The 24629-nt window shown below is 41.5% G+C and overlaps 1 protein-coding gene and 2 non-coding genes across 5 annotated transcripts; 1 reads left to right on the top strand and 2 right to left on the bottom strand.

Moving 5' to 3' along the window:
- Positions 1 to 2923: 2923 nt before the first annotated feature.
- On the top strand, positions 2924 to 24559 carry Slc35a1 (solute carrier family 35 member A1). Of its 3 annotated transcripts, XR_016536486.1 has the most exons (9): positions 2924 to 3002; positions 7614 to 7791; positions 13588 to 13747; positions 13924 to 14076; positions 18735 to 18801; positions 19848 to 20024; positions 20442 to 20576; positions 21450 to 21593; positions 23652 to 23717. XR_016536486.1 is itself a non-coding variant. In XM_090338458.1 (8 exons), exons 1-8 carry the CDS (start codon positions 2987 to 2989, stop codon positions 23777 to 23779), a joined length of 1014 nt encoding a protein of 337 aa, XP_090194584.1. In that variant the 5' UTR covers positions 2924 to 2986; the 3' UTR covers positions 23780 to 24559. The 3 variants fall into 3 exon arrangements, 2 of the variants coding, with proteins under 2 accessions (XP_090194584.1, XP_090194585.1); XM_090338458.1 differs by lacking the exon at positions 21450 to 21593 and having other exon boundaries at positions 23652 to 24559; XM_090338459.1 differs by lacking the exons at positions 2924 to 3002; positions 21450 to 21593 and adding an exon at positions 12794 to 13408 and having other exon boundaries at positions 7714 to 7791; positions 23652 to 24559.
- Positions 8767 to 8844, bottom strand: LOC150059961 (small Cajal body-specific RNA 18). Its single transcript, XR_016536545.1, has one exon.
- LOC150059960 (small Cajal body-specific RNA 17) lies at positions 8923 to 9064 on the bottom strand. Its single transcript, XR_016536509.1, has one exon.
- Positions 24560 to 24629: the final 70 nt, after the last annotated feature.

Below are 24629 nucleotides of genomic sequence, written 5' to 3'. Positions count from 1 at the left end.
AAACAGCTGATGATCAATTGGTAGAGCATCCACTTCAGGTGGAAAAGCTAAGTGAGAATATATCACCCCGAGTTCATTCCCAAGCACCACTGCCCAGGCCCTGAGTTCAGTCCTCACACCCAACCCAAACACAAAACAAAAGAAAACTCTATTAAACACTTTGCACATTTGAATTTAGGAGTCACCCTCTTATCTATGTCCTGTACAGCCCTTTTCTTAAGTTATCTTATTACCAGTGGTCTGGTTCTGGGTTTCCTTTTCTATAATGCATAGTCAGGGGTAGCTGACATACTGGAAACAGAAATCCACGGGTATCAAGGCAAATACTGCAGTTAGTGACAGGTTAGGAAGCTCAGGATGTGTCACGTGACAATAGCAACAGCAGACTAAAGCACTGGAGGACTGATTTCTCAGGTATGGGCCACCTGAGTACATGCTGAAGGCGGCTGATCCTTGTTCTAACTGGGCGTAAGAAAGCTAGGCATGCATTTAAAAGATAGTCAAGTCTATACTTCTTTTCCACTAAGATTTGGGACAACTCAGAACAGGAACATAAAATGTAGCTCAGATTAGGTTAAGACCAAACATCTGCTTGGCCACTTAATTGAGCTTGGTTAATAAACAGAGATAAAGTCAGTCCAATGTTAACAGGAAATAGTATTTCTGCCAAGGATTTGTTGAAGTAGGAAAGTGTACTCACAACTTTTGAATGTTTATTTTCTATCTCCCTGAAAACTTTTCTTTCGGATGCATGTTTTCTCTCATCTGTGGAAGCTAGACAGGGTAAATTATACAAGACTGTCAGTCACACACAACGAGGCCAAAGGAAGACACTTTTAGGGGAGGAACACAAAAGTGCAATGTCTGTGTGCCTCTGATCATATAAAATAATCTTTATCAAACTGGAAAGGAGAAAATGGAAAGCAGATTTTATCATTATTAAAAATTTTATTTCTTAAAAAATTGTTTCTTGTTTAAGATGTACCCACTACCTGATGAATGTAACTGTAACCACTATTTGTATCACCACAACAATAAAATACAATAAAAATAAATTACACACTGTGATGGAACTTACGTTTAAAACTCTTATCAGTAAGCTGAGCACGGTGTCTCATGCCTGTAATCCTAGCTACTCAGGAGGCTGAGATCTGAGGATTGTGGTTCAAAACCAGCCCAGCACTAAAGTCCATGAGACTTATTTCCAGTTAAACACTATGACATTCCACATATCGAGTAACCTTGCAGTTTCCAAGAAATGGAATCCCAAGAATACTCCCTTTGTATGCTTTTTTGTTTGTTTGTTTGTTTTTGTTTTTTGCCAGTCCTGGCCTTGAGCTCAGGGCTTGAGCACTGTCCTTGGACTTTCTCAAGGCTAGAGCTCTACCACTTGAGCCTCAGCACCACTTCCGGCTTTTTTCTATGTATGTGGTACTGAGGAATTGAACCTGGGTCTTCGTGCATGCTAGGCAAGCGCTTTAACCACTAGAAAAATACTGATGAAAAAGCTGGCAGCAGGGGCCAGCAGTTCGGCCTAGTGGTTAAAGTGCCGCGCCCTTTGTATGTTTTGGAGAGCACTAGAGTTTGAACTCAGAGCTCTAAAGGCTTGAGCCATGTCTCTAGCTCTTTTTTGCTTCAGTCATTTTCAGATAGGACATGACACTTCTGCCTGATGAGTGTAGAATGGCAATTCTCCTACCTATGCCTTTCGTGAAGCTGGGATCATAGGCATGGGTCACTGTGCCCAGCCAGTTCTGAGATGTGGACCTATTTACATGGAGCTGTGCTTTGAGTCTGTCAAAACAGTCTCCTTTAAATTTCATCTGTAGCTATTCCTAGAACTACAAATCTGTCATTTGTTTTATGAGACACCCTCAGCTCCTCTAGTCACCATTTTCCCTCATTAGGTCAGTACACTGGCCTTTGACAGTAGTTTGGCAGGTTTGTTGTTCCTGGTGGTCTGGGACTGTTTGAGTCGGGACTAGGGCATCAAAATCAGTTTAGTTTAAGCAGAGGGAATAAAATGTGTTTTAGGGCAATGAAAATTCTACAGGAAAAGGATGGTTCAGAAGAAGGTGTACCCGGAAATGTCACAAGAAGATTTGACAGTATTTTACTCATTATTCCAGTTGTGGTGTGTGTGTGTGTGAGAAAGAGAGACAGACAGACAGACAGACAGACAGACAGACAGACAGAGACAGAGACGGGGGGGGGGGGGGGAGGGAGAGTCACTATTTTCTAAGCTCAGTGGATACTGCAACCTAGGACTGGGAAAAATTAAGTTTCATCTGCAATATCTTGACACTAGAAACACAACTTTTTGGAGAAGATAATGCCGACTTTAAACATGGGCAGGCTTACAGGGGTCCTAAAGGGGAAATCTGAGCTTCCCGAGGAGAGCAGTTACGGTAAATTGAAGAAACTTGAGATCATGATGATATTCCAAATCGAAAGCAATGAGCTGTGCAGAGCAGTAGTTGTAAAAACAAGAGTTTGACGGGACATTTACATCTTTAAATTGCAGGTACATGTATGCTTTTTTTTCTTCTTTCCCGTTTAACTGTACGTGCATGTACATTTCCAGTCGGGACCTGAGTAACTCCGTGGACGGGTCTGTCTGCATGCACGTCCAAGGGGACCCTGTCCGGAGTCAGGGATTTCCCAGGCCCTTTGCTTGTCTGGCTAGGCCCGCTAAGCGCAGCCTGTCACCTCGCAGACTACAATTCCCAGAAGGCCACGCTCGCCTCCCGCCTCGGCTCCCTCAGCTGATGTGGTCTCCGCCTTGAGGCCTTGGCCTCGCCCAGCGCCCTGGGCTTTAGGGCTGGGCGGGTTGAGGCCCGTGGCCCGCGGGCGGAGGCGGGGCGCTCTAGGCCGGACGCCGTCGTCTCTATGACCTCGGAGGCCGTCCGCGGTGTCCGGCGGGGGCGCGCGGCGGGAGCGCGCGGCGGGCACGCGCGTCCGTTCCGCGCGGGGCTGTGCGAGCACCATGGCCGCCCCGAGAGGTGCGTGCGGGGCCGCGGGGGCTGCAGGGGAGCGGAGGGGCGCGTCGGAGCTTGCTGCTCCTGCTCGGTGGTGGAGGAGCCGTGCGTCCGCTGGGAGCCTCCGGGACGGCCGGGGCAGCTGCTTCCAGCCGCTGCGGGTCGGATGCGGGGCCGGGGGCCCAGGCCGCGCGCGTGCGGGGTCTAGGGACCTAGCTCCAAGCCGCGGGGGGCTCGGGTTTTGGCGGGCCGGGGCTGCGGCGGACCCGGGCGGGACGTGCGTCCTCCAGCCCGGGTCCGCATCGCTGCCCCTCCCGGCGCCCATCCCGGTCGCGCCGCCCCCACTGCGGCGCCCCCACGGGTCGCGCGTGGAGGTCGAGGCTCCCAGGCTCGCTCCGGGCGGAGCCGCTGCCAGCGTCCCCGGCAGCAGCAGACCCGGTGTGCTGGGGCGGGCGGGGAGGCTCTGTCCGCAGTGCTCCCGGGACCGACTGCGGGGGAGTGGATGGAGGACCAGGCGCTGGGGGCCCCCTCGCGGGCGTTGGTGTAAGTTGGGAGCCAGCGGCGTTTTCGTTGTGTGGAGCAGCCGCTGGGAGAGGCTGGGAGACACCGGATCTTTCTCCACCCTTCGCTCACACAGCACTTGGCTTCACTAATAAAGAAACGTTGACCAAATATCCTCTCGTGCATGGATGCCAAATGGTTCTGCTTGTTTAGGAGTCGACATTGACACATCCGCCCTTGGCCGGAGTGATAGCTGTAGGTGCATATGCTTCTCTGTATGCATTACCCCATTTCAAGTGATGACAGCTTTGATTACCAACCCAAGATACAGCATTACCTTTTGGTAACTCACACAACATGGGGATAGCAAGGTGAAGGGTGAGCGAATACTTAAGATGATTACCTGCCAGTAACTTATTTTGTATCTTGTTTGTGTTACAAGATTTATGTGAATGTTGCAATGAATACTCTGAAATTAGTTTCTATTGTTTCCTGCTTTTTACAGAGGATTTATCTGGGACTTCCTGAATGTCCTAAATTTGCAGGTATTACAACAATGACTCATAAAATAGAGCTGAAAAACAAATGTGTAACTCCAGACTCTCACACAGACCCATTGTGGGTGAGCTAATGAGACCCTGTGAAAGTGGGGGCCACAGGATGATTGAGATGGGACCTCCACAGCCGCGTTCTAAGCTAGGTTTATAGTTGCTGGCTTGAGCATCATTTGAATTTTAAGGAAAACTTAAAAAGTATTTACATACCGCGCGCGCGCGCGCGTGTGTGTGTGTGTGTGTGTGTGTGTGTGTGTCCTGGGACTTGAATTTAGGGCCAAGGAGCTGTCCCTGAGCTTCTTTTGCTCAAGGTTAGTGCTGTACCACTGAGCCTCAGTTCCACTTATGCTTTTTTGGGGGTGGGGGTGGGGGAAGGCAGTTTATTGGAGCTACAAGCCTCCCAGACTTTCCTGTCCTGTGGGGCTTTGAACTTCAATCCTCAAATTTTAGCCATTGGCGCGGCCCCACTTGACGCACTGTATTTTATAAGTTAAAGAAGTTGAGACTACTGACATCATTGAAATTTCATGCTGAAGATTTGTGAATGTTCAAGTAGTAAACTGAAATGTCAGAATAAATCATGGTTAAAAATTCCTTTTTTTTTTTTTTTTTTTTGCCAGATGCCAGCCAATGGCTTATGCCTATAATCCTAGCTATTCAAGAAACAGATCTGAGAATCATCATTTAAAGCCAGCTCCCTCATGAAACTGTGTGAAACTCGTATCTCCAATTAATCACCATAAAGCCAGAAGTGGAGGTGTGGCTCAAGTTGTAGAACATTAAACTTGAGCAAAAAAAACTAAGGGACAGTGCCCAGGCTCTGAGTTGAAGCCCCAAGGACTGGTGCACACACCCACCCATGCACACAGTTATTTTTAGAAGTGGAAATGTTTCTAAAATTGTATTACATTCTAAAATTGTATTACATTTTTACAAGTAGCTAAATTTGATAACTACTGCAATTATTTCCCTTGTAATTACTATGCAAATATTTTTCCAAGTTCATGACAAAACATTATAGGTCAGAGTATGTTTGGAGCTATCATACTGCATTTAGTGTATAATGTTCATTATGTGTTTTCAGAACCAGCAACCTATATACAAGCCAGAATGAATTAGGTTTGAGTTTGCACTCCTAACTCTTCTTATTGATAAAGTAAGATAATCTAGAACATAGCAGCACAAAGTCTCTGAAAAGTGCTGGTGGTCTCTCTAAGTGTTTGGTGCAAATGAGTGAGTGTGGCTGTGTTTGATTATAATGTTACTTATGGACTTATACCAGTTTCCTGTGTCATAAAGCGTTGCCCAATGGTTAACCATTTAGAGATAAGAAAGCTGAGCTCCCTTGAAAACAAGGAAAGTGCATTCCAGAAGAGAGTTACTGTTCTTGTTTACGCTGTACTCTTGTGTATGAAGGTTTTAAAACAAAGGAAGCATTGTAGTGGTCTTCACTTCCTTTTACAGCAACATTGAGTTCTGTACTTCTCCACCCTTTCTACAAAGAAAGATGAGGGGGTTTCAGGCTCTATTTCTCTTTTACCATATTCTTTTTCTAGTTAAGATCTGATTTATTGTCAAAACTTAATTCATTCAGGGGAAAATAGTTGAATGGACCACCTGTTTTGTTGTTGAGCTCCTGGGTTAACAATGTGTTTGAAACACTTAATTTCCTGTGAAAGTTGTCTTTGAGCTGTGCGTCCAGAGCTGGAACAAGAATATTCAGTGCAGATGGTGGATACAGCAGCCACCTGGACTCACCTCACGTTCTCCAACTCTTAATTTTCATTGGCAAAGCATGATCCACTGTTAAGCGCAGCCCATTATTTAGCCAGTACTGAGGATGGAACTCAGCACCTTATACTTCCAAAGCTTGCTTGCTCTGTTGGCACTCTACCAGTTGAGCCATGCCTCCAGCCTAGATTTTTGCTGGTTATTTTGGAGTTGGAGTCTCTTGGGCTTTTCTGCCTGGACTGGCTTATCTTTTAGATTTAGATTACAGCTAGGATTGTAGGTGTTAGTCTCCTTGTTCCTGCCTCCATTGTTTTTGTTTTGTCTGGCCTTCTTAGGCAATTCCTTATTAGTGGATCCTGATTGGAAAGAATTGTACTCAATTTTAATTTTTAAAAAATGTGGAAATTTGTTTTCTTGCAACATAATTACCCTATAGGATATCATTTTGTCTTGAAAAGAAAATAGACACAGTTCATGTCTTGGGCGAGGGAAGGAAACCCAATCTCAGGACTTGTGGTTTAATGAGAAGGTGTTGGACTGGTTCTGGCCCTCTGGTGTTGGCTGCCACTCATATACACTTGCAGGCAGTTTTAAATTGACTACCTGTAAGTTCTCTATTTCCTGCATTTCAATTTTTCTTTAATTTTCTTTTTTGCCAATCTTGGGGCTTGAACTTAGGGTCTGGACATTATCCCTGGGCTTTCTCAAAGCTAGTGCTCTACCACTTCCAGCTTTTTCTGTGTACTGAGGAGTTGAACCCAGGGTTTCGTACATGTCAGGCAAACACTCTACCACTAGGCCACACTCCCGATCTGCATTTCAATTTTTATGGAGCTTTGTTTTTAATATTGTTTGTGTTACGAATTATTAATGTCAAATGAGAGGCAATTTGGTTCTGAATTGAACTCTATGTTTGCTTAAGACATTTTTTAGATAGCCCAGAGTGGCCTTACACTGTCTCCCAAGTACTGGGGATGGTAGGGATGCAGCAATGCCCATCTCAAATCCTCCCCTCTTTTTTTGTGGTCCCAGGCATTGAGCCTAGTGCCTTGCATATATCATCCAGATACTCTACAACTGAGCTACACTCGCAGTGCTGTTTTATTTCTTATTTTGAGATATCTTGCAAGGCTGCCTAAGCTGCCCTTGAACTTACTATGTATTGCAGGTCTGAGCTTTCACATCTGGGGTTACACATATATACCACAATGGCTTTATCCCTACTTTATTATTTATTTATTTATTTATTTGTTGGTAATGCAGCTTGAACTCTGGGTCTGGACGCTGTCCCTGAGCTCTTCAGGTTAAGGCTATCCCCCTATCCCTTGAGCCCACAGTGTCACTTCCAGTTTTCTGGTGATTAATTGGAGATAAGAGTCTCATGTTCTTTAGTACCCAGGCTGGCTTTGAACTACGATCCTTAGATCTCAACCTCCTGAGCAGTTAGAAATACAGGTATGAGCCACCAACCCCAGCTTGGTACTTTATCAGTTGTTCCTTTTGTTTCCTTTCTACTGTCTTTAGCTTTCACTTATATTCACTCTGCTTTCATACTTGGCTTCTACAGTTTGCAATTATAAAGTTAATTAAAATAGGTAACAGATAACATCTTAAACTAGAGTTATTTTGTACACAGTCTTGCAATCTATGCCTAACAAGTATTGACTTAAAGTCAGCTGGGTTTTGTGGTCATGTAATTGAAAAGTATTATTTTGAAATAGAATTTTAAGGGCTGTATGTTTAAGAAACATCTTGCACTGGAAATAAGAAAGCACTTAGAGTTATAAGTAGATTCGTTTTATAAAAATGGTGTCCACTAAGTCATGCTTTTATTTCACCTATTTTCCAGAAAATGTCAGTTTGCTCTTCAAGTTGTACTGCTTGGCAGTGATGACTCTTGTGGCTGCAGCTTACACCGTGGCATTAAGATACACGAGGACAACAGACCAGGACCTCTACTTTTCCACCACAGCTGTGTGTATCACAGAAGTTATAAAGTTATTGCTAAGTGTTGGACTTTTAGCTAAGTAAGTCAAAATACCTTTCATGTCTTAAATTACTTTGCCATTTTGTGAGGTCATTTTCTTGAGTAGAAAATTCTAGCTCCAGGTTTAAGTGCTTGTTCTATAAAAGTGTGTCTCAGCTAGGAGATGTTTTCCATTGTCATGACCCAGGGAGATGACACCAGCATCTCGCAGGCAGGGTGGCTGCTGCTGGCACAGCCTCTACTGTGCCACCTGTGAGTGCTGCTGAGGCTGAAGCCCACGCTGAGCTGGACCAGGCAAACTGTCCTCCGTGGGCCAACTATAGTTTGCTGCCAGCTTCTCTTGGCTTATGAAGCCGAAAATATCATATTGAATTTATTTGTATTTGGTTATTTGAAATTTGATAGGGAAGGGGGGAAAACCAAGATGGGTAGGGGGTAATGGGGGGGAGGGTAATGGGTACCAAGACATGTGAAAGGGTATCAATGTATGTGAATTAATGCACCTTCTATCTGGCAAATATCATGTAACCCTTTTATTAAATACAATTAAAAAAAAAAGAAAATATCAGCAGGGAACTGGTGGCTTAAGCCTATAATCCTAGCTACTCAGGAGGCTGAGATCTGTGGATTTCGGTTTAGAGCCAGCTTGGGCATGAAAGATGTGAGATTCTTATCTCCAGTTATCACCAGAAAACTAGAAGTGGTGCTGTGGCTCAAGTGGTAGAGCACTAGCCTTGAGCTCAAGAGCTCAGGGGCAGCACCCAGGTTCTCTCAGAGTTCAAGCCCTACAACCAAAGAAAAAAACAGTTGAAGAAGAGTCAGAAATACTATACATGAAGCAATGCAAAGCACAGAAACAAAACCCAAGGTCTACATGAGAATCTGGGAGAAGAATAGCCCAGCTGTTAGGCTTCACTAACTTTAAATACTGTCTAAATAATCGGTACATACAGTATGGCATAAATACTTGATGCATGCCATAAAATGAATAGTTTAAAGTCCTCCTCTTGCCCCCTGGCTTCAGTCAGTTCGCACACTCCATTGTCTGGTTCCCGGAACTCAGACTGCACAGATGTCACATCATCATTGGTAGGGCTCATAGTTCCTGTGGCAGGTCCCCTCACTTCCCTCTGGCCCAGCCTCAACTTCTGCCTCGCCCCTCTTTTCTCCGCTCCAAGTCCCCTGGGCTGCACTTTACCTGTCACGTTCTTACAAGCTTCTCAGGCCCCAGCAAGCAGTGCCACCCACAAAGGGCCTGATCACATAAGGAAGATACTGTGTGCTCACTAGGGGCTGTATCAGGCACTCAGGAGTGCTCTGCCCTACTATGCTTCCTGCACCCAGCCCTACTATGCTCTGCATCCACCCAACTCTAAAGGCTTTTTTTTTGTCAGTTGTGGTACTTGAATTCCGGGCCTGGGTGTTGTCCCTGAGTTCTTCAGCTCAAGGCTACTGCCCTACCCTAAAGGGGTTTATATATGTGACTAGATAGCCATATAAGCATGTGTATGTGCATATACGTGCACATGCGTACACATACACTCAACCTGTTATCAAACATTAAATTTAAAAAGCAGTCCCAAAGGGCTGGGACTAGTGCTAGAATGCTTGAAGCCCAGGGTTTGATTCCTCAATACCACATATACAGGAAAAAATGCTAGAAGTGGTGCTGTGGCTCAAGTGGTAGAGTGCTAGCCTTGAGAAAAGCCCAAGGACGGCGCTCAGGCCCTGAGTTCAAGCCCCAGGACAGCAAAACAAACAAACAAACAAACAAAAAGAGCTGTCCCCAAATCAGCAGCAAAAGCTACTTGAATTCAAAGCATTGTCCATTATTTTTTATAGCACAGACAAGTACAAACTCCAGTGACATGAACCAAGTTTGTAGCTTTGACTACAACCATCACTAGCATCCTGCTTCCTGCCTAGGTGCCTGCCTGTGTCACAGTCTGTGTAATTTTATGCTTCGTGTTGTAGCTAGAGTGCTGAGTATTTCCCCCTGTGGAGACCAGTCTTCTAGACTTTTCTTCCCTTGCTGGCCTGGTACTCTGATCCACCCAATCTCAGCCTTTTGTGTACCTTGGGATAAGAGGCACTGCCTCTGTGCCCAGCTGTAGATTGAAATAGGGTCTCGTGAACTTTCCTGCTTGAGCTGACTGCTGACGTTGCTTGCTGTTCTTAACCTCTTCTATAAATGGGGTTACAGGTATGAGCCACTGGAGCCTGACTGGGAATAACTTTGAACTGTTTTCTTTCCCCCAATCTTTCCTCTAAGATAGAGTGCTTAATACTTTATATAGAGTAGATAGAAATATCCTAGAGCTTCAACTTCATTTGAACTATGCAAAGGTTAGTTTCACTGTAGACTGCTCATTTAGGCTGTTTATTTACTTTGATTTTACAATCATGCCTTTTGTAATGTTTAGTCTTGGCTGATTGTTAAAGGAATTTTATATCACTTTTATGTTCTGTTGATAAAGGACAGAAATTTCTCAGTGTTCTATAATTCATTTCTTTTTTTTTTTTTTGCCAGTCCTGGGCTTGAGCTCAGGGCCTGAGCACTGTCCTTGGACTTTCTCAAGGCTAGAGCTCTACCACTTGAGCCTCAGCACCACTTCCGGCTTTTTTCTATGTATGTGGTACCGAGGAATCGAACCCCGGTCTTCATGCATGCTAGGCAAGCACTTTAACCACTAGGCCAAACTCCTGGCCCTCTATAATTCATTTCTACTTTGAGAAATGTTACATTCAGATAATCCATGCTTCTAATATCTTCAGCACATAATCATGCTAAGAGTATTTCAAGATACTGTTAATAATGCAATGGGGTTGTCATATTCATTTAGCAAATATTTATCAAGGTTAATACTGTGATACAAGAAACATAGTGGCAAGCCAAAAAGGTATGGTTTTGCTCTTGTGAAACATAGAGTCTATTTGAAAATTAAATTTTACAATAAGCAAATAATAAACTGAACTTGCTATGAAGGCAAAAACCAGGAAGCTGTGAAGAGGTAAACAGAGGATCTGAATTTGGACTGAAAGGTTTCTTTTTGGGGAAGCTGCACTTAAATTGAGACCTGAAGACTAAGAAGAAAAGAGCACAGGGAGCAAATAACCATTGAAATGAGGAACCTTCTTGACTTCTTTTATATTTACAGTCTTGACTTCTTTTTATCTTTTCTATGTCCGGTGCTTGAGTCAGAGCCTCAGACCCTTGCTTGGATTTTTTTGTGCTAGTCCTGGGCCTTGAGCTCAAGACCTGTGTGCTGACCTTGAACTTTTTTGCTAAAAGCCTGCATTGTACCACTTGAGCCAAAGCTATACTTGAGCTGAGGGCTTGAGCACTGTCCTTGGACTTTCTCAAGGCTAGAGCTCTACCACTCGAGTCTCAGCACCACTTCTGGCTTTTTTCTATGTATGTGGTACTGAGGAATTGAACCCAGGTCTTCGAGATGCTAGGCAAGCACTCTACCACTAGGCCAAACTCTCGGACCTCTATAAAATTCTTGATTCTTAGGCAACATCAGTGTTCCCTGAGTGCTGTTAGAGGAGAGTGGTGCTAAGATAAAGCAGAATGGTCATTAAGATGTTGAGAGTAATTTTCTGGGAAACTAGGCCAGGTGGGTCATGTATGTAATCCTAACTACTGAGGGAGCTGAGATTTGGAGGATTGAAAATTGAGGCTGGTCCAGATAAAGTCTATGAGACTCTCAAGCAGTTCTTGAGGGTGGTAGTGTGTGCTTGTCATCCCAGCTATGTGAGAAGTTGAGATCAGGAGGATCATGGTTCCAGGATGACCCTGGCAAAGAAGGTCGCAAGATTTCCATATCCGCAGAAAAAGTGGATATCATGATGTATGTGTTTGTCATCCCAACTGAAGAAGTAAAAGTAGGACAGTGCCCTAAACCAGAGAAAAAAGTGTGACCTTGTCTCAAAAATAACCAGAGCAAAAAGGGCATGGAAGGTAGGGCGATAGCCTTGAGCTGAAGAACTCAGGGACAGCGCCCAGGCCCAGGGGTAGGGCGGTAGCCTTGACCTGAAGAGATCAGGAATGGTGCCAAGGCCAGGTGCACATCGTATCTATTTGTCCTGTTTTTGTTGATTTAACATTGACTACTGATTTCCTTTTGCCACTGCCAGTAACAAGTTACGTCTTTGTAACTAACAAGTATCTTGTAGAGAGATAGTTCGAGACTTCATAAATGTCTTTTTTTCATTCTACTTTCAAGGGCTACTCTTACTGCACATTAATATTATCCAGTGCTAAGTTCTGTATTCCTTGTTCCTCATCCACTTACTGGGCTTCAAAGCAAAACATTCTCTACAAAAAGAAAAATCAGCTTCTTCATTTACAGCTTCTGACACATTGCTGCTCATCCAGCCTCCAAAACAGAATTTATGATGCTCTTTTTTAGCTTATGCAGGATCTCCCATTGTGACACAAGTGTACCTCAGTGTATGTACTAAGATCATTGCCACTCCTTTATTTGTACCAAAAGACAGTAAACAACCCAAAATGTCCATCTTGCCTCACCATGTAGCTTTCAGGGAAAAATTTTGAGTAATATTAGTATCAGGAGGCACAGGTGCTGGTATATATTGCTTATATTATTCCTTTCTTTAGCAGCCATGGTGGTGCATACTTGTAATCTCAGCTACTTGGGAGACAGAGATAGGAAAAGCAAGATTTGAGGCCAGCCAGGCAAAAATAAGGCAGAACTCTACCTCTGAAATAAGTATTTGGAAACATGGCTCAAATGACAGAGTACTCACACAGCAAGCACAAGCTCCTGAGTTCAATCCTTACACTTAAAGAAAAGGAAGAAGAAAAAAAAGGCTTGTATTAAATTTTAGATACAGTGTTTTTCTTCCTATTAGAGTTCCTATTTGAAGAATGTGATTCTTTCTCTGATCCGGGAGCTTGGATCAGATAGTGGTAGCTCTATATAAATAGGGCAATTTTTCTTTTTCTGTATTTTTTCCTCTCTCCCTCTGTCCCCCCTCCCCCCGCCCAACTTCCCCCTCCTCTTTTCTTTTCCCAGGCATTCTCAAGGCTAGAGCGCTACTACTTGAGCCACAGCACCATTTCCAGCCCTTTCTATGTGGTACTGAGGAATCGAACCTGGGTCTCCGTGCATGCTAGGCAAGCAATCTACCATTAGGCCAAACTCCAAGCCCTTCTTTTACTGTATTTTCTAAATAGAAATTTTAACTTTTAAAATGAGAATGAATCAACTAAAATTAGTTGGACATTACTTTTTAGAAGCCTGCTAAATTATTTCATGGGTATAACAACATAACTATACTGTGTATAAAGGAGTCTCAATAAAAGAGTACTCTTGGCTGGATGCCAGTGGCTCATTCCTATAATCCTAGCTACTCAGGAGGCAGAGAGCTGAGGATTGCGATTCAAAAGTCCCGAGACTCTTATCTCCAACTAACCACCAGAAAACTGGAAGTGGCAATGTGGCTCAAGGAGTAGAGTGCTAGCCTTGAGCTGAAGACCTCAGGGACAGCACTCAGGCCCAGAATTCAAGCCCCACGACCAACCCCTAACCCCCCCAAAAGCTCTGAGTATGGTGGTACATGGCTATAATCCCTGCAGTTGGGAGACAGAGAGAATGGAAAGAGAATGGAAACTTTGGAGGCCAACCTAGGTAAGCCTGTCCCAAAAATCCAAGTAACTCAGTGGTACTGAACTTGTTTAGTATGCATAAGGCCCTGGTTCTACCCCCATCATTGTGATTTAAAAAAAAAAAATAGCAAGGACAGAAGGGAAACAAATGCTTGGCAATTATCTGCCATGTCACCCTTTCATATCCTTTTGTTTCCAAAGAGAAACTGGTAGTTTTGGTAGATTCAAGGCATCGTTGAGTGAAAACGTCTTGGGAAGCCCCAAGGAGCTGATGAAGTTGAGTGTGCCATCTCTAGTGTATGCTGTGCAGAACAACATGGCCTTCCTGGCACTCAGTAACCTGGATGCAGCCGTGTACCAGGTAGGTGGAGCTAACAACAGTCAGCAGCTTTGCAGTTTAGACAGTGGTTTTGTGGTGAACAGATTTTAATTCACTCTGCTGTATCATCCAATATTTTTTTTCTCAGTTTTATTAAGGGAATTCTAAACAATATAACAGAGTCTAAATGAGTGTACTAATTCAAGTTCTGTTTTTAGGTGACATACCAATTGAAAATTCCCTGTACTGCTTTATGCACTGTGTTGATGTTGAACCGGACACTCAGCAAATTACAATGGATTTCAGTTTTTATGTTGTGTGGTGGAGTCGCATTAGTTCAGTGGAAGCCAGCTCAAGCTACAAAAGTTGTGGTAAGAAATTCATACAGTAAGTAAAATAGGGACCATTTTGAATGTGCTTTAGTCTTGTACAATTTGGCCACTCTGCTGAACGTGCACAATCGCATTTAACTTAAAACAAATGATGTGATGATAAGGAATAATGATACTTAATCATTTTCATTGCTTGAAGGAGAATATTACTCAATGTATTTCACCTTGTTTGATGGATAACAAAAAATTCTAGCTAGTAACCTATCTACAGATAGTAATTAAGTGTGACTGAAACTGTATGGTGTGTAAGTTCAGAACTTTTAGATGGCTGAGGACTTGAAGATTCTGATCCAAAGAAGTCTAGGCAGAAAAGCCCTTAAGGCTCCATCTCCAAAATAACCTGCAAAACGCTGGACCAGAGATCTGGCTGGAGTAGCAGAGGGCCCGCAATGTAAGCATGCCAAGCAAGTATAAGACTGAGTTCAAACTCCAGTACTTTTGCCTCTCTTCACAAACCCCTTACTTAAAAGGTATAAAGAATAAATATTAAGATATTTACCTCTTCTTTTTCATACAGTTTGCTTTTTATTTTCCTTAGAAGTAGGAAGTAGAACTTGAGTTAATGATTTTCTGAAGGTTGGGTTTCCCTCTATAATGAACATTCTCTTTTAACACTCGCTTTAGATCATAGTTCTTGAATAGAAGGCAGCTGGGAATATACACAGAAAACTGGTAAAAGTAGAAAGTTGTTTTTTTTTAAGTGTATTTTTTTTAAAATAGCTATTCTCTAGTTTGGTAGAGAAATGTCAGAAAACAAGTTGATAGTTGTTGCTCTCAGATGAATTTAAGGCTTTCTTATACTATTGGTGATATCTCAAAATATCAAATAAGCAATGCATATTTAACTCAATTGTAGAACTTTAGAGAAATAATTTGAGAAGGCAAATGTGTTAAATGTGCACTCAATACCTCACCATTAGCAAAGTCCAGCTAATAGCATGTGAAAAGCTGTTAGCTTAAGCAGAGTGAGTACGGGGCAGTCTACCTGATTTTGGTCATTATTTTAAGCAGAATGCAGCTTCCAATACTACCTCTCTTAATTCTGCCTTTGTCACAATAGTATAAATCCTTCCATGTGAAACACTAGTGAATGAGCATGTCACATTCCCAGTCTGCTCAGGAACTGTCCCACAGCACCATTTTTAAATACTACTGCTACTTCCTGTGGTATGATTTCTTGACAGCATTTTTTTTTTTTTGTCCGTCGTGGGAGTTGAACTCTAGGCCTGGGTGTTGTCCCTGAGCTCTTCAGCTCAAGGCTGTCACCCTACCCCTTGAGCAACTTCCAGTTTTCTGGTGGTTAATTAGAGATGAATCTCAGTCTTAAGTGCCCAGGTTAACTTTGAACCTCGATCCTCAGATCTCAGCCTCCTGAGTAGGATTATAGGCATGAGCCATCGTGCCTGGTTAGACGGCATTTTTCTGCATGAGCATATCTGTTTAGGTATTTTTACTACTATAAGGTGTGCATTTTTTTCTTTTTACGTTGGCCACAGGGCTTGGACTCTGGGCCTGAGCCCTGTTCCTGAGTTCCTCAGCTCAAGCTAGCGTTCAACCACTTTGAGCCACAGTGCCACTTCTGGTTTTCTGGTGGTTAATTGGAGATTAGTCTCAAGGACTTTCATGCCAGAACTGGCTTTGAACCACAATCCTTAGATCCCAGCCTCCTGAGTAGTTAGGATTACAGGCATGAGCTACTGGTGCCTGGCCAGATAGCGCTTTTTTTTTTTGTCAGTCTCAGGGCTTGAACTCAGGGCCTGAGCACTGTTCTTGGGCTTTCTCAAGGCTAGCACTCTACCACTTGAGCCACAGCACCATTTCCGACCTTTTCTATGTATGTGGTACCAAGGAATTGAACCCAGGTCTTTGTGCATGCTAGGCAAGCACTCTACCACTAGGTTAAACTCCCTGCCCAAGAGGGTGAATTTTTTAGTACAAAGTTCTCATGTATACAGAACAACTTGTTGGGCCTTTCTCACTTCTATTTTGTCTTAATCCCATTTGGATGTGTCTGCAATCCTTTTCTCTTGATGTGGTTGGAGTAGACTCTTACTGCAATGTGATGACAAGGTGGTGTTGGGAAGAGGATGCTTTAAGAAGCAATGTGCTTTTGCCAAAGAAGCGGCTTTGTCTGGTGGGGAGCAGGCAGTCAGGAAGCTGTGCCCTCTCTGAGCCTGTAGCTCCCATCTCCATGGAGAGCTCCCTATCTCTCAACTCTGGGAATCCTCAGTGAGGAATTGTGGCATGTTTATCCTTTACGCTTAAGTTGTTCAGGTCATCAGTAATTGTTTTGGCAGTCAAAGGAACAATGACTGCTGTAGTCACTCAGTTTCACTAGCATTATATTCAATGTGCTCCTTCACTGACTTTTTAAAATGGAAACTTGGTTTGGGTTAATTTTATATTCTTGCTATCTACTTCAAGGCTCATGTTTTCCTTCATGAATAAATTCTTTTAAAAGCCTTCTTTGATGTTTCACATGTTTGAGATTGTGCTTACTCTGAGTTTTTAATGAGCATTAAAAAAGTTTCCTATATTCTTTTGATGATCTGTAAGTTCTTTTGTTCTTAAACTCAGAAGATGCTCTTATACATCATGTTTCTCTTTTTTCTTTTGAATTCAAGCCCTTGGGCACTGTTCTTGAGCTTTTATATTCAAGGCTAATGCTCTACCACTTTGAGCCACAGTGCTACCTTCGGCTTTTGAGTGGTTAATTGGAGATAGTCTCATGGGGACTTTTCTGCCAGGCTGGCTTCAAACCCAGGTCCTCAGACTTCAGACTTTGGAGTAACTAGGATTATAGGTATGAGGCACCAATGTTTGGCTCATCCCTCTTTCTTCATTCCTTTTTCTTATTTCTTTCTTACTGTACTGGGTTTGAGCTCAGTGTCTCTCACTTGTCAAGCATTCTCTCTTGGATTACAGTCACAGCCCTCATGTTCATTTGTGTACTTTTGAATCTTCACCAGAACTTCATTGTCAGACCTCTTAATCCCTCTTTAATCAACTTCTCACCAGCTATGGAAGTCTACCTTGAAGTCTGATTTTTTTTCTTTTAAATTTGTAGTCCTGGAGATTCAACTCAGGGCCTTCTACTTGCTAAGCAAATTTCCTATGATGTGAGCACAATTCTAGTCCTATTTTACATTGGTTATGTTTTAGGTACAGTCTTCCTTTATGCCTGGGCCAGCCTGGGCTGTGATCTGTTTGTGTGGGGATGGCACAATGCCCAGCCATTGTGCATCCCGAATAACTGGAATAACAGGTAGGTGTCCAGCTGTTGACTTTTATGTTAGGCTGGCCTCAGACCTTGATCCCCTGATCTCTGTCTCTAGAGTAGTTAAGATTATAGGGTTGAACTTACTTGATTTACTCAGGATTGGAACTCATGTTCTTTTAACTGTTCTGTGTGACAGTTACTTATCTGGCATGTCTGCTTTCTTCTTCTAAAGTTTCTGTCATGCCCATGTCAGCATTTAGCAGTTTCTTTCACTGTTCTAAATGGACAGGAATGCAAATATTGATTCACCTCTATTTTTAGATGATGTTAGGTGAAATTGTTTCATAATTCGTGTCTGGAAAGCATCCATGTTAATCAGTTTAGTCTATGGTGTAGCAACAGCTCTCAAAGTTTTAGTGTACAACTGGAAAGTTACTTGAAACTAAGTGCTGGGCCCATCCTCAGTTTATGGTTCAGTAGGTCTGGGGCAGGGCCTGACAATTTCCATTTCTAATAAATTCCCAGGTGATGCTGATGCTGCTGGTCCAGGGACCATACTTTGAGAGCCACTGGTCTACAATGTCTTCTGTTTCTCCTTTTTCTCTTCATACAAACATTTTAGATCAAGCTTTCTCTCTCAGGTACTTATTCTCCTTACATTAGGCTTATTTATTTTGAACAAGGTATATACATCCTTATTTATAGTACTGAGGCTCACCCCTCTAATTTCACTGATGTTGAGAGAGTGTCTTTCTCAGGAAAGACACATACATAGATGTAAAGAGTTAGTTCAGGGAAGAAAAGAAATAAATAGTTGAAATAGTAGATGGGGGCTAATAACATGCATCTGTTGGGACTGACTTACAGTATTGTAATTATGAATGCTTATCAATCTCCTATCCATGAAGTCATTTAAGAACCAGAACTTGTACCGTCACATTCTTTATTATTGCTACAATTACTATTAGCTCATTATATAGCAGTGATTCTGGTATATAGTAGGTATACTATAAATACTTAGTCAAAATTCATCGAAGTCTCCAAAGCTAGCACTTAACCTATAGGTGATAGGGAATAAACAAGCAAAATCATTACCATTCCCAGGAATGATGCTGTAGGGCTTCAGTTTAGGGCAGTGGCAGAAATGAAAATGAAGTAGCAGGCCAATTATGCAAGCCATACTTATTGGTATTAAGATGTGGGAGGTAAATGTCACATTACTTATATCTTATGTCTATGATGGAAAGAACACACTTAATTCTAGAATGATCTTTTAATTTGGTTTGGTCCTGTTATAAAAACAGATGTATCTGACACGAAATAGACTTTTAGTAGAACTATAACATTTTTTTCATTTGCTAAAACCATATAGTGTAAATTCTATTACTAGAAGTAACTTTAAAAATTAATATTGCAGGTGGAACAGAATCCATTACTAGGGTTTGGTGCTATAGCTATTGCTGTACTGTGCTCAGGATTTGCAGGTAAGTTAGCAAAGTATCATTTTATCCTGTTGCCACATTGGTTTTAAACACTTTTCTAGTAAATTATGGCCCTACTTGCCTCAGTTCAGACTTCAACCCTGATGGTTAACACAGAACATATGTCTGTCATTCTTGACCACTGTCAAGAACACAAAAGAAAATGGAAAAAAAGACATCTGAAAATGTAGCAAATTAGCTTTCAAGTACCCCTGTATTTTTTTTTCCCCTTCTGGAGAGTTCACGTTATCCTTAAAGGAACTTCTGCTGCTATAGGTGGTTAATAGAACGTACTCCATATCTATTTTATTTCATAGTCTCAGTTCTTCTATCTCAATAGACAGAATTGGATGAAGTTGTAATATAGAAAAGTAGCAGCCAAAAGGGGCGAGAAAACATAAAATTACTTAAAACCAGCAAACAAGGTCTATCACATATATACCAATAACCAGTTTTCTAACCAATCAAATAAAGCCTAAATACTAAAACCAAAAACAAAACCTAAATGCCAGGTGTGTGTGTGGGGGGGCAATAATTCTAGCTATTTAGGAATTGGAGGCAGAAGGATTGTAAGTTCCAAAGTTAGTCTAGCTTTATTTTATATGGCTCAAGAAATAGGTGTAAAAAGATTTATTTTTTTTAGGAGAACAGGCAGGATTTGAAAATAGAATATTGCCTGTTTTGTTGGAAAGGGAAAACCTGAATTTGGGAATTAACCACAGTATTAAACCCCTTATGGACTCTCAACTTCAGAAATTATTAGGAAATTCTAACAGTTTTTCAAATGACCAAAGCATCTCCTAAAGGGATAAACTGTCTTAATAATTTAACAACCCTTTGTCACTGTAGCTTATAATGATCCCTCTTAGGCATTAATCTATATGTGCTATAAAAAAGCACATTGTAATGTTCAATATGGCATGTCATGACATGAATAGTATTTGTGTAACTAACAATAATTAGATTTGCTCCCCAAATCATACACTTTATTCACATCTAAGTGGAAGACATTTTAATACATCAAATGTTTCTATGATATCTTCTTTCAGGAGTATATTTTGAAAAGGTTTTAAAGAGTTCAGATACGTCCCTTTGGGTGAGAAACATTCAGATGTATCTATCTGGGATTGTTGTGACCTTAGCTGGTGCCTACTTGTCAGATGGAGCCGAAATTAAACACAAAGGATTTTTCTATGGTTACACGTACTATGTCTGGTTTGTCATTTGTAAGTATCCAAGAATTAAGTTTCTGAGTAGATACCCCCCTTTTTTTTTCCCTTAAAGCTAGATGTTTTAAGCCTGTATTGCATTCTGAAATTATTCCTTTGACAGTGTGAATAAGTTTAAAAGTGTTATTTTGGTTTTATTGACTTTTATGGGATAGCTATCCTAAAGCAATCTTGCCTTCACAATAAAACGAATGTAATGTGTGTTAATAACTGTGTGTAAGCTCACAGACCACAAAGCCCTTTGGGCATCTGAGGAACAGTGCTAAATAGGACCTACAATTCAATCTTAGCAGCCTGTTTTCAAGGAAAATAGTTTTTCTAAGTAAATTAGTGTAGCATGTCTGGGGATGAGGAGTACCTGTTAAGCACTGTCTCATTTATTTTATTAACTGTTACTTATTTCTCTGTCTCAAGTTCTTGCAAGTGTTGGAGGCCTCTACACATCTGTTGTCGTCAAGTACACAGACAACATTATGAAAGGCTTTTCTGCGGCCGCAGCTATTGTCCTTTCTACCATTGCTTCAGTGGTACTATTTGGACTACAGATAAGTATGTCTTAGTTTCCACCGAGTCCACTGTAACGTGGAGAACACTATCACTTCCATGATTTATTTCACCTTGTAGTGGAAGTGGCAGTTGGTCAGTGTCAAGACAAATTCTTTTGTAAGAGGTAATCAGGGAAAGAAAATTCTACTTTCATTACCACAGTTGCTGATATAAGTGCAGCAGTTTTATCGTTGTGGGATGTGAGTTAGCAGCGCTGCTGCTGTTGCTCACACAGTCCTATAGCTTAAGCTGCAAGTGCTGGTTTTGTGGTAAAGTAGGCCTCACTGTTCCCAGGGGGTTAGACCCAGGACAACAGCTGGCCCTTCTCATCTACAAAATAACCAAGAACAATTTGCATCTGTACTAAATGAGTAGTTTCTTCTTGTTGGTATTCCCTCAAGTCTAGAATGAATTTTACATAGTATTTATTTTGGATTGAATAATTTTGTATAGGAGGATGTGTGTGAGTTATATGCATATGCTACATTATCTTATTTGAGACCTCAGTATTGGCAGGGTGGGTACCTGAGCAGGACTGTGGGAACCAGTTTGTGGATGGCTAGTGCATGATTAGGTACTCAAACAGACAAGAACTTGAGGAAATGATTACTTTCAGAATCAAACTGTAAGGCTTATTTCAAGGAAAGAAAAAAATCTCACCTCTTTAGCTTGTATTTTCTTCTTTTGAACTTCAAAATTAGTTTACAACCCAAAGCCCATGGTTCACACCTGTATCTGTAGCTACTTGGAGGCTGAAATCTGAGTAATGCAGTTCAAAGGCAATTCTCAGAGGTCCGCTTTCTAAATAGCTAGATTACAAGCGTAAGTCTGGCCTGAATGAATTTTCTTTTTTCTTTTCTTTTTTTTTTTTGTCAGTCCTGGGGCTTGAACTCAGGATCTGAGCACTGTCCTTGGACTTTCTCAAGGCTAGAGCTCTACCACTTGAGCCACAGCACCTCTTCTGGCTTTTTCTGTGTCTGTGGATAGAGGAATCAGACCCAATGCTTCGCGCATTACTAGGTAAGCATTGTACCACCACTAGGCCATACTCCTGGATCCCCAGAGTGAACTTTATTTTTATTTTTTTTTCCAGTTGCAGAGTTTGACATTTGTGCCTGGGTGCTGTCTCTGAGCTCTTCAGTTCAAAGCTATAACTCTTACCTGTGAGCCACCAGTACACAGCTCTGAGTGAACTTTTTAATTGCAGTTCTGATCAATCCTGTCTTTATTCCTGAGGAAAATGTGTTAATAATATAAAATGTTTTTGTTCAATGTTCTAGCATCTACCTTTTCTGAAGTCAAAGCTGGCATTCTCTTTTTCTTTTTTTTTGAGGGTCAGTCATGGGTCTTGAACTCTGGGCCTGGGAACCTGTCCCTAAGCTCTTCAGCTCAAGGCTAGCGCTCTACCACGTGAGCCACAGTGCCACTTCTGGTTTTCTGATGGTTAACTGGAGATAAGAGTCTGATGTACTTTTGTGCCTGGGCTGCCCTTGAACTGCAATTCTCAGATCTCAGCCTCCTGAGTAGTTAAGATTATCGGTGTGAGCCATCTGCACCCGGCTTATAGCTGGTATTTTCTAGTAGAGGGTGAACTAAAGTCATTGCTTGTCATCATTTATGTATATGCCATTTATAAATGTTGCCACTTTATGCTTATTTTTCATAGAATGTACTTTTTGGGGGCGAATTCTAGGTGTGGGTGCTGTCCCTGACCTATTCAGCTCAAGGCTATGGCCCTTCCCCTTGAGCTATAGTGTCACTTAACGGTTTTCTAGTGGTTAATTGGAGATAAGAATCTCATGGTCTTTAGTCCAAAGCTGGCTTTGAAGTGCAGTCTTCAGACCTCAGCCTCCTGAGTAGCTAGGATTACAGGCGTGAGCCACCAGGCCTGGCTCGACTGTAGTTTTAATGTAAGCATTTACTTATATAATGTTTACATGTCAAGATGAGCCTAACTGTAATTCAGTTTCTTACATCCTGATTTTCAAGATTGACTTTAAAAGAAAGTAACTCTGTTAGGAAATGTGTTTCTATACAGTAAATTACCATCTCATCTCCTATTCAGACATTTTCAGTGGTTTATTTCACTGGTCACAAACATTTTATGCAACCATCTTTTAAACATTTTTGGTAGTACTAGGGTTTTAAACTTGGGACCTTATCTTTGCTAGGTGGGTGTGCACTACCATTTGAGCCACACTTCTACCCAGGCCAGCCTAGATAGATTGTAAATCTTCAGTGTACCTTTCCTCCCATAGCTAGGAAGACAGCTATGCACTACCATGCCCAGCTTTTTGTTGAGATAGGGTTTTGTGAGTTTTTGCCCAGGTTGGCCTTGGCCTTTGATCCTCCAAATCTCCATGCCTCCAGAGTAGCTAATATTATAGGTGCGAGTAGCAGCAGTATCTGGCTAACCTATCTTCTGAACTTCTACAGATTTTTGGTATCATGGAAAAGCCATACCTACTGTATTTTCTATCGTGTCTATTTCCATTTTCTTCTCTATTGTGTGTGTGTATATATATATATACACATATATTACATATTACACATGTCATATTACATAGTAATATGTATTACACATATATTACATAGTAATATGACAAATTATATAGATTTGTATCTAGATATTCTTTGTAAGTGTGGTATAAGAACTGGGGGAAGGCAAAGGAAGGGGTGACATTGTCCAAAAAAAGAAATGTACTCATTACCTGCCTTATGAATGTTAGCACCTCTATACACCTTAATAAAATTCAAGAAAAATTCCCATACAGAACACATACCAAGAAGCAGGAGTAACCTTATGAATAATAAATATTTGCATCTGAAAGGAAAAAGTAGTCTAAGACAGAGATAAATTATGTGAGAAGTTACATATGGTCACTGATCATAACCTTGGTTTTACCAGTTTTACTAGACTAAGATAACTTTTCTAAATGTTACATCATAAAACAGAATACTTATTTTTGTTTCTCATGTGACCTAGTGGTGTAACCCCACAATTATTTATTTTAAAAACGGATGGTTTTTAATAGTCTTAAAGGCACAAACACACATGAAACTTATTTTTCTTTTCAGCACTCACCTTTGCTCTGGGAGCCCTTCTTGTATGTATTTCCATATATCTCTACGGATTACCCAAACAAGATACTACTTCCATTCAACAAGGAGAAACTGCTTCAAAGGAGAGAATCATTGGCGTGTGATCATTGGCCTGTAAGATTCATACTGGGACTGAACTGTTTGCACTGGACTAGAGCCTTAAGTCAATCCCAGAAGGGAGGTTAAAGAACCACAATCAGTGAACTGTATGGCATAGAATTAAGAAGAAAGCTGTATACAGGAAATGTGAATACAGAGATTTCATGTGAGCTGTTTGGACCAAGCTGTATTGTTTTACAATGAAGGAATTTAATTGCTGTATATATACATCTATAATATGCATAGAAATGGGGAGATATTTAAAATCATGTGAAGCTACAATATTCAAGTAACAAAGCTGGGGCTAGGTTTAAGCTTTAAGTGCCAAAGCCTTCTTCTGTCCTGTTGTCCTGTTCAGGCACTGGGGAGAAGATGACCCCTCCTTGTTCTCTGGCTCAAGTATAGTATTCGTCTCAGCAGCAGTAAAGTGCTTTTCTTAGAAAAGAGAGGCCGAGACAGGACAGGCTAGTTCAGATACATACCGAATGTTTTAACTTCTGAAATGGAATCGGTCTCCAAACTCAGTGATTCCTGAGTGGTAACTGAGAACTCCTTTAGTGCTGTATTTATTTGTGCCGTTCTCTCTCTGATTCATATTCTTTTGCTGTAGATGATATTCTTTTCCAAAAAACTTTCTAATGTCACTTTTCTACTTTTTTTAAAAAATATATAAAGTATGGTTAATTAATGGGCTCTCAATTTGTTACATCTCAGTGATTTTTTTAAATCTTTCTATAATATTAATTGGGAAATTCTGCAATAAACCTTATTTATCAGTTGTTTAATTTTTGGTTCTGCAATTACATAAAATAAGACTGTTTCCATGTAATGACTACAACCCTGTTTCAGTACATC

Source organism: Megascapheus bottae, chromosome 8 (assembly GCF_031878675.1).
Source record: "Megascapheus bottae isolate mThoBot1 chromosome 8, mThoBot2.hap1, whole genome shotgun sequence".
In the NCBI taxonomy this organism is placed as follows: Eukaryota; Metazoa; Chordata; class Mammalia; order Rodentia; family Geomyidae; genus Megascapheus; species Megascapheus bottae.
The sequence above is the reverse complement of the archived record's forward strand: the minus strand, read 5'-3'. Positions and strand labels throughout refer to the sequence as shown.

Excerpts from the sequence above, each read along its gene's own strand:
- Slc35a1 (XM_090338458.1), top strand. Across the intron at positions 18,802-19,847 it reads ACTGTGCTCAGGATTTGCAG|GAGTATATTTTGAAAAGGTT; the intron begins GTAAGTTAGCAA and ends ATCTTCTTTCAG. Across the intron at positions 20,577-23,651 it reads ACTATTTGGACTACAGATAA|CACTCACCTTTGCTCTGGGA; the intron begins GTATGTCTTAGT and ends TTTTCTTTTCAG.